A 12,535-nucleotide genomic window follows, 5' to 3' on the forward strand; every position below is an offset into this window, starting at 1 on the left:
CACAATGAGAGGGGATGTTGACGGAACTGGTGCTGAAGGTTTTTAATCCGGGTCTAAGGTCAGCTAAACGTTTTCGAGAACATTTTAGACTCTTTCTCCTCCAAACATGTCCTCCAGCTTCCTTCAGCCACCCAGGCTTCTTCCTCCAATTTTCCAGCTGAGATCGCCAGTCCTATCTTTGTAAAAGTGACCAGTTAAATCAGGAATCCACAGTTGAATTTGGACGTTTGGCTCAAACAGAGTTTATGGTCATAGGAGCATTAATTGTTGCAGTGCAGTATGGGATTTGCAGAATGCGTTGTTGGACTGCTTTTGACTGGATGGCGCTGCTGAGTTGTGTTTTTGTGTGTTCTATGTACCAGTGGTTCTTAACCGTTTTAATCTCAGGGCCCAGAACTGATTTATTACTCTTCATTTCATTTGTGTTCAGTAACCATATTTGATCTACTAACACGTAAACAAACCAAAACCTTGTGAAATGACATGAAACCATGTGACCATCGCAAAGATATTAGTCATCGAAAAGTCCAGCAGAACCAGGTCATATTCATCAAATTTACTCAAGAAAAACAGGAAAAAAATACAGTCGAGTCAAAATATACAGTGTAGTCTGAGAATTGGAAAAAACTGTAGGTCATTAATAAAGTTCTGAGTAAAATAAATAACAAAACATTCCATAAATATTGTGAAATAACAATGATATATATTTTTTTCAAAATATATACTAAAGAAGGTAAAAGTAAAGTGTAAATGAAAGTATCAACAACAAAACTGCTTTCATGAACAGTTTCTACTGTTTATCATTTTCTTTTTTCAAGAACTTCTTCATAGTTAGTAACTATCACAAATTTGCAGCTGTCAAATCAATTCAGTGACACACTACTGCCACCATATGTGGCAAGTGTATTAAGGCTGTGCTTCTCGCGGCCCTTAAGGCCCAAAGGCGTAAAACAAAACACTTTTTGCATCCCTCTATGAGGCGCTCGCCACCAAACCATGGGCCTCGGCCCTATGCGTAAGAATCACTGCTATATACAACTGTGAACTTGTTTCGATCATTGTACGCCATGTTCTGGCTTCTGAAAGATGGCAACTATCCGAGAGACAGCAAAAAGCCAACACGGTGCAGGGCTCAAAATACGACAACTATCACGATAACTGTGAATATTTAATAACTACAATTTGGACTCCAGCACACAACTTCAGATCATCTGCTTTTTCACATTTCAGCATAGAAGTCTTAACTTAAACGTAAATTATTTAAGTGCTTATATCCGCCGTGAGAAAGCTAACAAAAGCTGCATTTTTATCCGTATCTGAGGCCATTGTGCCATATTATGGATTCCCATTTCAGATACAAACAAGAGACAGGATTCATAACCAGAAGGTAAATATTGCTGCAATAAATAACCCCAATATTTAGACGCAAAGACAAACTGGAGAGTTCATAGCAGCAGCGGCGCAGAAACACAATAGCCAGTTAAATCACTGTCTAAAGAGTTTTTATGCATTTAATGAGGCAATTTGGCGAATTTAGTGTTTGAAACAGAGCGAGGAATGTGGTGTGCGCCTGGCTAACATTGTCTCATTGTCTTTGTCTCATAACCAGGCTCTGTTTTCTTCTCCAAGAGCAAAGGCTGCTGGGAAATCAGGCTGATTTAACAAAAGGCTTGCCAGCAGAGGAAAAAAAACTGCCCCAGATATTCGCACGTTACTTTTGAGGCGACTGTGAAGAGGTCACTGTTTATTTAAAATGTGCTAAATAACTGTGTGCATTTCCACCACACTGTGTTGAAGAGAGAGATTATGTCTCCAAACAATATGGTTGACTTTGATTCTGCAATGTGCCGTTGCTCGGTCCATCAACATGGAGACGTTTAGGGTTCATAAACCTGACAGGACGCTGAGTGCCCCACATTCAAGTGGCTTTTGCCAAATAAGTCAGCAATACAGAACCAATTATTGTACATTTAACAGCAGTTAGAAAGTAAGAACAATATTTATAAAAGGTATTTAAATTCTTCAGTGTGATAAAGGAATTTTAGAACAGTTAACTTTCAAACGGCCGGCCCATTGTTTGCTTCAGGCTTCTCTTGGCACTCTGGTTTCCTCCTTCTGTCACAAAAGACTGAGATTATTTGAAGACTTTGCCAGCATATGTGAGAATCTGTTGGTGTTAGTTGATCTACATGTTCCCAGTGACAGAATGGTGAGCAGTTCCAGGGTGTCATCCCAAGAAAGTGGGATTTAGCCTCCACAATCAGTATTAATATATATATTTTTGCAACTTGAGCAGTTTTAATATTAAAAAAAAAACAAAAACCTAAAAATAAGTCTCACAAGTACTCAAAAAAACAATACAGTCCATCAACATGGAAACAAGGAACAATAATTATTACTGTTATTACTATTAACAATTATAGTAATAATGTATATATGCTTTTTAATTTTTTTTTTCCTACCAAAGCAGCAATATAATGCACAAATAAGTACTGCAAAGTATTAATTGACCACCCAATTAAATACTTAAACCAGCAAATATAAACAAGGGTTCTTGGGTTGTAGTTTATAATGTCCTGTCATCTGTATTCAGTTTAGAGTTAAGTGGATTTAAATGAATAAGTTTATGTCAGGTTCAGGCAGATATAATGAAACTACTGTGCAGCGGTTTTCAGTCGTGCTTTTTTTTTCTCACGCACTTTCCCTATTAAATGTTTACTTAGGTATCTGAGTCTGCATCAATGTGCTTCAGTCCTACAGGAGCTTTCCGCGAGGCTGTGGTCAGACACAGGAGGAGGGAAGTTAGCACTGGCAACGAGAAATCAAATTTCGCCATTTCTGGAGGAAGATAAGAGGAGACCGGAGTGAAATGGAAAACTAAAACAACAAAAATCTGCTCGGCTGGAGGAGATTACTATAATGTGTCTCCTTTTTCTGCCACGTTTTGAAAAATGGCAGCCGTTTGAGTCAACAAGCACCCAGGGGTGAAAAGTGAAATAGAGGTTTGTAGTGGCGCAGCCTCAGCACTGTGTATTTATGTGTCGGCCCCCTCTCATGTTACCGTGACCCGCCAGGCAACAATCAAATCTGGGACTTTGTGTGGCATCGCCAGGTGCACTGGTGGAGGATAAATCTCCGAGTATCCAGTGTCAGGCCTTTGTTTGCTTTTTTGATTTATTGCCGACCACTGCCCCACCTAACATGTGCGGAGTGGAGCGCGCTCCCCCTCCTCTCAACACCTTTCCCCACATAAATAAACCCCATCGCTGCAGGAATGCCCAGAGTCCAGTTCTCTCCCTGCCATTGGAATTCTCCCCGCTGATAAGACGACTGATGGGGAACTTTCCTCAGCGCTCTCTGGACTCAATACGTACTTAGTCAGAGATGACATATATCTCATATGCATGGGATAATTCGGAAATTTAGATTCCATTTAGTTTCCACGTAAAGGTCAGGTTGGGTTAAATTACCACACAGTGAAGTGACAGTATTCCAGAAGACAGTTTATGGCTTGAGACAGACTTGAATTTGAATCTGCAGTGTTTGTGATCAAATAATGCGTGTTTTTCTTATTGTTTTTACCAAATATTGCAAAAGATGCAAGAAATTCCGACATTACAACAGAATGACACCCTGAAGTGCCCGAAATGGAAATGTATTCTCAATATTTTAGCGCAGTAATTGACGGTGGCACCAGTAACAGCTGCACAAGCAGCACCACTTTCCCAGTGGTGCACGAGTCATGAAGCAAACTGTCACTCAATGTATAGAGGTGGGTGACAACATTCCTCTGTTTTTTAGAAAATGAAAAATGTCATCCTGGATACAAGCCACTGAAATGAGTTGTCTCTGACGGGTGGCGGCCGTGAGGATAGGGTGAGGAGTTCAGTCACTCGGGAGAGACTTGGAGTAGAGCCGCTTCTTTTCCGCGTTGAGGTGGTTTGGGCGTCTCATGAAGATGCCCCGTGGACGCCTCCCTGTGTAGGTGTTTCAGGGCCAGCCAGCTGGGAGGAGACCAAGGGGTCGACCCAGGACCAGGTGGACGGATTATATTTCTTCACTGGCCTGCGAGCGTCTCAGGATCCCCCAGTTGGAGCTGGTGGATGTTGCCTGGGAGAAGGGCGCTTGGTGCAACCTTTTTGAAGCTGCTGCCCCCGCGACCGGGCAACAGATAAGCAGTTGAGGATGGATGGAGCAAACCCCAGCACGCACTTTGTCCCTCTGAAGACCGGTTTGACATCCCCTGGTCTATAGCAAGCCATGGCAAAATGTGGCCCTCAGGGAGTCATATTTAATTCATAAAACTGATCACACCTTTTTGGCATTTTTTTCTTGGTTCATTTTGAGTACAACTCAAATATAACTGATTTGTTTTATATTATTTCCCCTCTTATTTGTCTTCCTATGAGTATTTCCTGTCTTACAATACATTGGAGTTAAAACAGATTTTTGAAAGGTTTCCGACCATCTTTCATTGGAATGTACTGTAAATCCAATGAGACACAGCAAACAACAATTTGAGCCTTTTTTTTTACAGTGCAATTTCACATAACATCCTCACTGTTTTGCCATCATGTCAGCGATTTCTTTCTTCGTCGCCTCCTTTGGCTTTGATAACAACAGTCACAGTGTATTTAATTGCCCACCCCTGCTCCATAATCAACTTTGAATAGGAATATGAATACACACAGACCCTCCAATGTGTTTGGACTGGGTGATAAAACCAAAGAAATCCAATGACATTCCAATAAAAATATTACAAAATAACAATAATAAATGAATTCACTTGTTATAAGTAACTTCCTTCCTCAATTTTTTTCTTGCCATGCCTCAAATCAACAGGTGCTGAATATCCATAATGGTGCCAACCATGGCAGCAAACTGTCCCAGCTCCAGCTGTACAGACCCGCCCTGATCAAACTATTGTCGCTTTGATGCAATATTTATAACTTAATGCCGCCACAAGACTGGTGCGACGCGCAACATTCCCGGACTCAAGTGCAACCACGCAGGGAGCAACTGACCTTCTTTGCAGCTGTCTCCAAAGAGTTGACATCAGGTCAAGGATGAGCATCAGAGGCTCTGTCCCCCCCGCCTGCTCTCAGAGTGGTACACCAGAGTTCAACAGAAGACAGACTTGCTACAAAAGCCAGTCATAATGCTCAGTGGCATTCTCTCTTCCATGACTTAGAATGGCTTTTGGATTTCTAAAAGATGTAAAATATACATCAGAGTAAATGTAAAAATGTTTTTTAAAACAGGGAATTGATATATTTAGATGCTCATTTAACATGGTGGCAGCAGTGATTCACGTGATTCAGTTGACAATATTTCACACAGGCAGGGTGAAAGGTGAGCCAAAGTTGAAGGCTGAAACTGAACACTCCGATGTGTAACAAGCATCAAGTCATAATCCGAATTAGATTTAAAGCATTGGCCACGACGTAGTATGATAGTTGCAGCGCCTTATGGAAGTCATACAACCAGTGGGCCATGAACTGAGAGTTGTAGTCAAGACTGTCTCGAGACGAGCGAATACTCAGACCAAGAGTCCCAGACCAACGAGCAGGGTGAGACCAAGACAGAGACCAATGTGAACACAGAATACAGCAGCACAATTAGTCACACAGACACACGTTTATTTCTGACTTCGAATGAAACATTTATTCAGAAGAAATGAAGCGTTCACTGGAACAGCTAAGTTATGCGTTTTCTATTCAGTCTGTTCTCAGTCTTGGTCTCACCACCCTCATTGGTGTTGGTCTCCGTGAGCTCTGGTTTTGCACGGTCCTGACTACAACACTACATTAGCGCCACACATTGTGAAATAACATGAATATACTGCCCGCAGGCCTCGTGTTGGATAGCAACAACTCCGTAGAATCCAACACCTCAAGACTGTTCCTGTTATTCTGCTGCCATAATGGCGATTCATGGGATGAATTTCACTTAGTTTCATGAGGTGAACGGCCAAGACGGTGATAGAGGCCCCTTATCCGTTTGTTCCCTCAATAAAACAAACACAGCTGCCAACACACAGCAGCATCACATATTTAAACAAGCACAACGTGTCTGCAGACCAAACAGCCTCACTATCACACATGAAGTAAAAGAAAATGGAGCCGTGGAAGTTCAGAGGTGAATCTCGGCCGCCTCCACCCTCTAACCCTGGAGTAGTGGGGCTGTTTGTCAGCGACTCGAGGGGGAGTTTTCATTCTCCAGGGGCACATCCTTCTGAGCCGCCTGTCAAACCTTCGCAGTCCCTCCTCTTTCCCACTCCCTTCTCATCTGCATCTTCATTCCCTCCACAAGCCTTATCTATTCCTCTCCAGTCCTCCTGTCGTCTGCCTGCTTCACAGCCCTGCATAATTAGGCCTGAACACAAGCCTGTGCAGGCTCACATCTGGAAGGAGTTTGGAGATGGCAGTTTCCTACCAAGACGACTAAATATTTAGGTTGAGAGTTACTGTGTGCGGACGAACTCGAGAGAGAGCGGGGTGGGGACAGCGCAGACACTAGATAAAGGATCGGGAAAAAAAGGCGACCGGTTCAGAGGAGAGTTGCGGCTCATTAAAGAAAAGTTTAGAGCAAATGCAGAGCTCAGACACCATTAATCCGAGAGGGAGGTGATAATATTGGGGGGGGGGAGCGGGAGGATGGCATGAACAACAAACACCCCACTAATAGTTTTAGTAAACAAATCTCCATTGGGAGTTCCCATGAGGCTGAGGGGCCTCAGCTGGAATGTTCACAGGGGCCAGCTGTTGTGCATTATACATAGCAGCCGGCCCCGGAAGCCACAGGCCTGGTGTCATGCAGTCCCTGCCTGCTCAGCATGGAAGGAAGAAAGCTGCCCGGGAAGAAGGACAATGAAGCTGGCTGCCACTCAGCCCGGTGAGTCCCTCGCAGCACCTGGAATACCGTCAGGAATATCAGGGATATCAAAACACATTCCACATCTGGATCCAATGTCAAGAGGAGCTGGACCGATCTTTAGCAGAGCTAACTTTTCAGAGCCTATTTAGAGGAGAGGAAAAGACGGGCTCTGTCATTATACCGAGATGCTGCACAAAAACAAGCCGGCCATGATTAGTAGGTGAAGCAGTCGAGGATTATCTGAGTTCACCGGCAACATGTTCCCCAGATGTATGAGTCCGCTCTGCCTTTATTGAGCCAGGAACACAAGAGCCTATAAATGGCCGACTGGACGACTTGAACTCTCCAGGGCATAAAGCCATTTATTTGACATCATTTCCTTGCTTCGGTGTGTTTTTAAACATACCCATGTGCAGCCCGCATTAACCCCAGAGGGCAGCGAAGGCGGACTCAAGTCAATTTGCAGAATTGAGAGCAGGAATATGTCAGCGATGGAATCACTCTTCATTTGTCAGGAAAAAAATCACCGAAATATTGCATTCACATCGTGTTTAGATTTGCAGATGAAGAGGCCAAAATGAGGAAGTGGAAGGAACCTCACGTCATAGACTTAAAACCTTGAGAAATTATGATTTGGACTAGTGATTATTATGGATGATTCCTGATTCAAAACTTAAGTATATTTATATCCATACGGTGGCGACGCCAAATGATTGATTCAAATCTTGATTCAAAGTTTGGCTTTAAAGCTCTCAACTCCACACATTCTAGTGGCATAAGTTGAGGCTGCAGGGTGTTAGCCACAATGGACATGCAACTACCAGGCAGAAGGTGGAGAGGAAGGCCAAAGAGGAGATTTATGGAGGTGGTGAAGGAGGACATGAGGTTTGGAGGTTTGAGAGAAGAGGAAGCAGAGGACAGGGTGACATGGAGGAAGGTGATCCGCTGTGGCAACTCCAGAAGGGAAAAGCCCAAAGAGAAAGGAGAAGAAGAAGGGTGTGAGCTACAATCCACCTCCACACCTGCTCCTTCTGTGCAGTCAAATGCAATACAAGCCACACAACACAAGCTGTACATGCATCTACCTCGGCGCAGACCTGAGAGGACATAACAAACCACATGTGCAAATCCAACACAGATTGTTCCCAAGTGACGTTTGAACTTTCTGAGCACGAGGGAGTGGCTCCTCCCTCACCTCACCACGTCAGGATCATTAGGCTGCAGTCCACTTATCTTGGTATCGCAGGACATGTGTGATGACAGTCGGTGTTGTGGGCTACGGTCAAATTGGGAGTGACGGAGTTGTGTCACCGATTATCCCAACACTCACTGCACTTAATGCTTCACAGGAACGCGCTGCTGCCAGCAGTTACTTCAGAGCCCAAACCAAATCAAGATGTAAACTTTCGACCTAACCCAACTCGTCGAGGGGCAAATCCTTCGTTCAGTTTAAACTGAGGTCAGGGGGTCGGAGTCGAGGGAGCGTGGGCCCAATCGACGCTTGCTTTCCGATCTTAAGTATTTCCACACCTTTGCTGTTGTAAGAATGAGGAAAAAAACGGACACATTTATGTGACAGCTCATAGGTGAGTGTGTCAGTGTTGAGGCGTGTTCACTGTTTGGCAACTCACACACGATCCTCAATGTGATCTGTTTTGACAAAATCACGACTTAAACAGAACGTTACACCAGTACAGTCGCATACATTCATTTTGACACACTATCATTGACCTCTCAGGTAACTGTGGTGCCATCAATTGACTCCTCCCACTTTCACACGGCTCACCAGCTCCTCAGGAGTCGCTCTGGTTCTGCTTTGGTTTATGCCAATGAACTAAAACTATGATAATTTTTGGTTCTTGTTTTTACTTGTCTCAAACTTGCGACCCAGTTTTAGCCTGGGAGTGGCCCTCACAGGGCGCCAACTGGCTGTCTAAAGTGAGAAGAAAACACAGAATTGAAGTGAATTCCAATGGATAACATATAGGCTTTACCTAGGAAGCAGCTTTATCACAAGTGCAAACTCACTCTGATGCTATTGAAGTCATCTCAATGCTGCCATTGTCTCCACATCTGATTTTCCCAATACATGGCATCCGTAAAGAAGGATAAAAGGTCGTACAAACAGACCTTTATTGAGACCTTTCAGTCCTGCAATGTATGATGGGATCCCTCAAGACCTGATCTACAGATCAGCAAGAGGCTAACATTCACCACGAAGAATCGTTTAACGCAAATATCAGATGAAGCAAAATGGCCAGAGACAAGCAACAAAACCAAGACTGTCTCTGGTTTGAGACCAGTGATCTACAGCAAGAATGGGGGGGGGCAATCTCACTAAAAGAAATGATCATGACACAATATCATAGTTTCCAAATGCCATTCTGAAAGCCAGAATGGAGATTGAGCATCTCACAATCTGATCCTGGGTCTGCCCCGATGCTTCCTCCAGACACTTTTATAAACACTAAGTAAAGTGAAAACAATTCTCATTTAACAACTTAAACTGATAACTTAAAACTATATGCCTTCTAGTCCTAAAATTTGATTCCCCTCTAGTAACTACTGAGGTTTTTTAACTCAGTATTAACAGTATTCAAAATGTTTTCACTCACAGTGTGACGGTTCTGTTGGGGAGCAGACTGACATCCGGAGGTTCCGTCAGCTCCTCTTTGCTGCAGCTGACCCGCTTCCCCACGCTCTGGACGCCGTGCGCTTTGGGCCGCTCCTCCGTGCAGCTGCAGCCGCTGGACGCGAACAGCAGCCCGCGACAGGCTTCGGACAGCCCCGGGACACAGGCGGAGAGCAGCAGCATCAGCACCAGGCGGCCCGGCAGCAGAGGGATGCCAAGGCCGGGCGAAGTCATTGTCCTTCGGCTGGATCTCACCTCAGCTGCACCCCCGCCTCCAGTCATCCCATATCTCCAACATCCAGCTTCCAGAGGCGATGAGACTTGTCTCACTTATCTCAGCGTTTTCATGAAACTCCTCATCCGGTCATTCCTCACAGTTGCACCGCCGCCTGTTCACAAGTGTCCCGTTATGTCATGGCAGCAGAGGCGCACGATTTTTTCCTTCCAAATCCAACAGAAGCGGCCCTGTACGATGAAAGAATCGAGAAAATATCTGCGCGAGGTCGACTGTGTTCTATAAAAGTTGATCCACACGGAGCACAAACACGAACGCAGCCACACTTGGACGAACCGGGAGACGGTCTAATTCAAAAAACTTTTCCAGCTGTTCCGCTTCTTCGCTTCTTGGAAAAAAAAGAAGAGCGCGCCGGCACTACTTCTTCCGACTTGCCTCAAGTTCAACTCAAATTACGCACAAAAAAGGTAAATTAGAGACAGAAGAAAGGAGGCCGCCCGGTGTAAATCCCCCCAAAGTAGCGGTTTTGCCTGGCTGCGTCTCTGTCACTCTGCCACTTTGACTCGTCCCGAGTGCGCACTGCTCAGTTGGCGCATGCGCCGTGGCCACGACAGCCCAGCGGACAGACCGACATGTGGTCCGGACACACACCTTCAGCGAGAACTGAGCCGTTTACACGATTTACGGCAAAGTCGAGCGTTTCATTAGTGACTGACGTGTCTATTTCACCTCTAATTCTTCGTGATTTAACACCACACATCTTTAATAATTTTAATAAGCAGTGGTTTGTGTCTTTAACTTTTGAGTTAATGTAGGTTTTATCGCTTAATTGACTTGGTGGTTGCTGTATGTTCCAGCTGTGTTGCTGTTATTGTTGGTGCTTTGGCTGTTGACAGTCACAACAGCAAACAACCAACGTACAGTACATGTCTGCAAGCATCTTTCTGAGCAGAAAATGAGACACTATAGGTGGTATATTTGCCAGTTAAGCGACATTTGTATCACTATTTGTATTGCTTTATCTGCAATTGCCCTGTTTTCATAAGTACTGACCACTGCAGGCGAATATTTCCAGAGCAAAATGATAAACTATCATAGTGAAACAGAGAAATATAGACAATTAAATACGTATCTTTATATTAAAGTAGGTGAAGTTCTGAAGTGTTTCACACTTGTTTTCACACCGAGCTAATACATTGTGCAAATTGTGTTTTTGGCTACATGTCAGCAGCACAGCTAACTAGCGATAGCAACATACCTTCAAACAGATATAACCACTAAATAACGCAGAAACTCATTAGATGTTGCGTGTGTTGTTAACATACCGACACCTCAAACAGGTTCCGTCGATAAAACTTCCCAAAAATTCCCATTTCGCCATCAACACCAGCATACATTGACCATAATGCACAGCGGGACTTTGGTTACGTTAAGAGAAGCTGTTGCAACACTACCACCTACTGGCGGGAATATCTTTTGCACTCAATCTGAATAAAAATAAATAAAATAAACAGTTGCTCTCATGCCAAGGCTGCACTTTATCACGTGTCATTGTGAACTCAATTGATGTAGTTCAGCTGCTTGGAAAGGTACATTTTAAACACTGTACTTCCCCCAAGTTCAAGAACCGCATACCAGGTTCCAACATTTCCACAAGGTCTCATTTAGCAAATTTCCTCTGGGTATGAAAAAACAAAACAAATCACCAGAACTTGTGTGGTTTTAAAAATACATGTTTGATATGCGAGAGGCCTTGAGAGGATAAAGAGCTGATGAAACCATGAAAGGTGAAGCAGTAAAGAAGACAAATCGGCACTGCGGTCCTCGCAGGATAATAGTCCAATGTGCGGGGGGCTTTGTTATTCCTGTATATGATACTGTACTCTGGAGCGGAGTCAGAGGCTTGAAGGAAAGCAGCAGCAGCGGAGCTGGGCGCCTGCTCAGCACGGAAACAGAGCAGTGTTTATCCAGGCTGTTAAATCAGGCTTCAAGTGCAACACCCTCCTCCAGCAACCATCTCATCTGGAGAGCACTTTCCACTCGCTAGGTCACGTCCCACACTGCACATTACATCCAATTGTACTTAATGGCATCCAGACTAACTTTAATGTCGTTCCAACGTTTTCTCCGTGTAGCCCGCAGCTCCCTTTTTTACAGCCCGGCAAGTTATCCCTCCTTCTTCCCGCTCCACATCTGGACTGGATTACAGGTGGGTCACGCAGGTCGGCGATTGGCTCAGAGACGTGGAGCGGCCCGAAGGCTAGAGATGGTGTCACCAACGTGAGAGTCAGGAGATGCAAGGCAGACTGTTCATGATTTGTAAGCAAAACAAGTGAACAAACAAAACATCTGTGCATGGAGCAAACATCTGTCCATAGTTGGCTCACAACTTCCCAATGCAGACAGTGACACCTAGTGGTGTTTGGCCTTCATAGCACCAACCTACGGTGGTGGTTCTCATTACAGCTGAGTTGAATATTTCAGTGGTGCCATTGTTCTTAGCTGTCAGCAGAGCGGTTCAAAAATCTAGTTGTTACTAAAGAACCTGAAGACATCAGTCACTTGAGTTACTATTCAATAGGTCGTTCAATAAGTCGGGTATACTCACTTGAATTCAGTAGAACTACTGTAGCAAAAACCAACAATGGCAAAAGATATGTTTTAAAATAAATATCTTGTACGCATTTTAGGTTCTTTCTAAAAGCCATACTCCATATAAGGCTGCCGGAAAAAATATTTCAGTGAGGAGAAATGCCTATATTTAGCAGTTCAAATACAAGATGGTACATAAA

The 12,535-nt window shown here is 44.1% G+C and overlaps 1 protein-coding gene across 3 annotated transcripts in view; it reads right to left on the reverse strand.

The window, feature by feature from the left end:
* adgra2 (adhesion G protein-coupled receptor A2) overlaps window positions 1-11,166 on the reverse strand; it is a 41,013-nt gene extending 29,847 nt beyond the window's left edge. Inside the window, exons 1-2 of one of the 3 annotated variants that reach the window (XM_053871304.1) lie at window positions 11,069-11,166; window positions 9,492-9,973 (exon numbers count right to left, since the gene is read on the reverse strand). In XM_053871304.1, coding sequence (XP_053727279.1) covers window positions 9,492-9,790 — 299 coding nt within the window. In that variant the 5' untranslated portion in view covers window positions 9,791-9,973; window positions 11,069-11,166. Of the gene's footprint in view, window positions 1-9,491; window positions 10,311-11,068 lie in introns of those variants that run through there. The other 2 variants (XM_053871305.1, XM_053871303.1) reach the window with 2 other exon arrangements.
* Window positions 11,167-12,535: the final 1,369 nt, after the last annotated feature.

Source organism: Synchiropus splendidus, chromosome 7 (genome assembly GCF_027744825.2).
Source record: "Synchiropus splendidus isolate RoL2022-P1 chromosome 7, RoL_Sspl_1.0, whole genome shotgun sequence".
NCBI lineage: Eukaryota > Metazoa > Chordata > Actinopteri > Syngnathiformes > Callionymidae > Synchiropus > Synchiropus splendidus.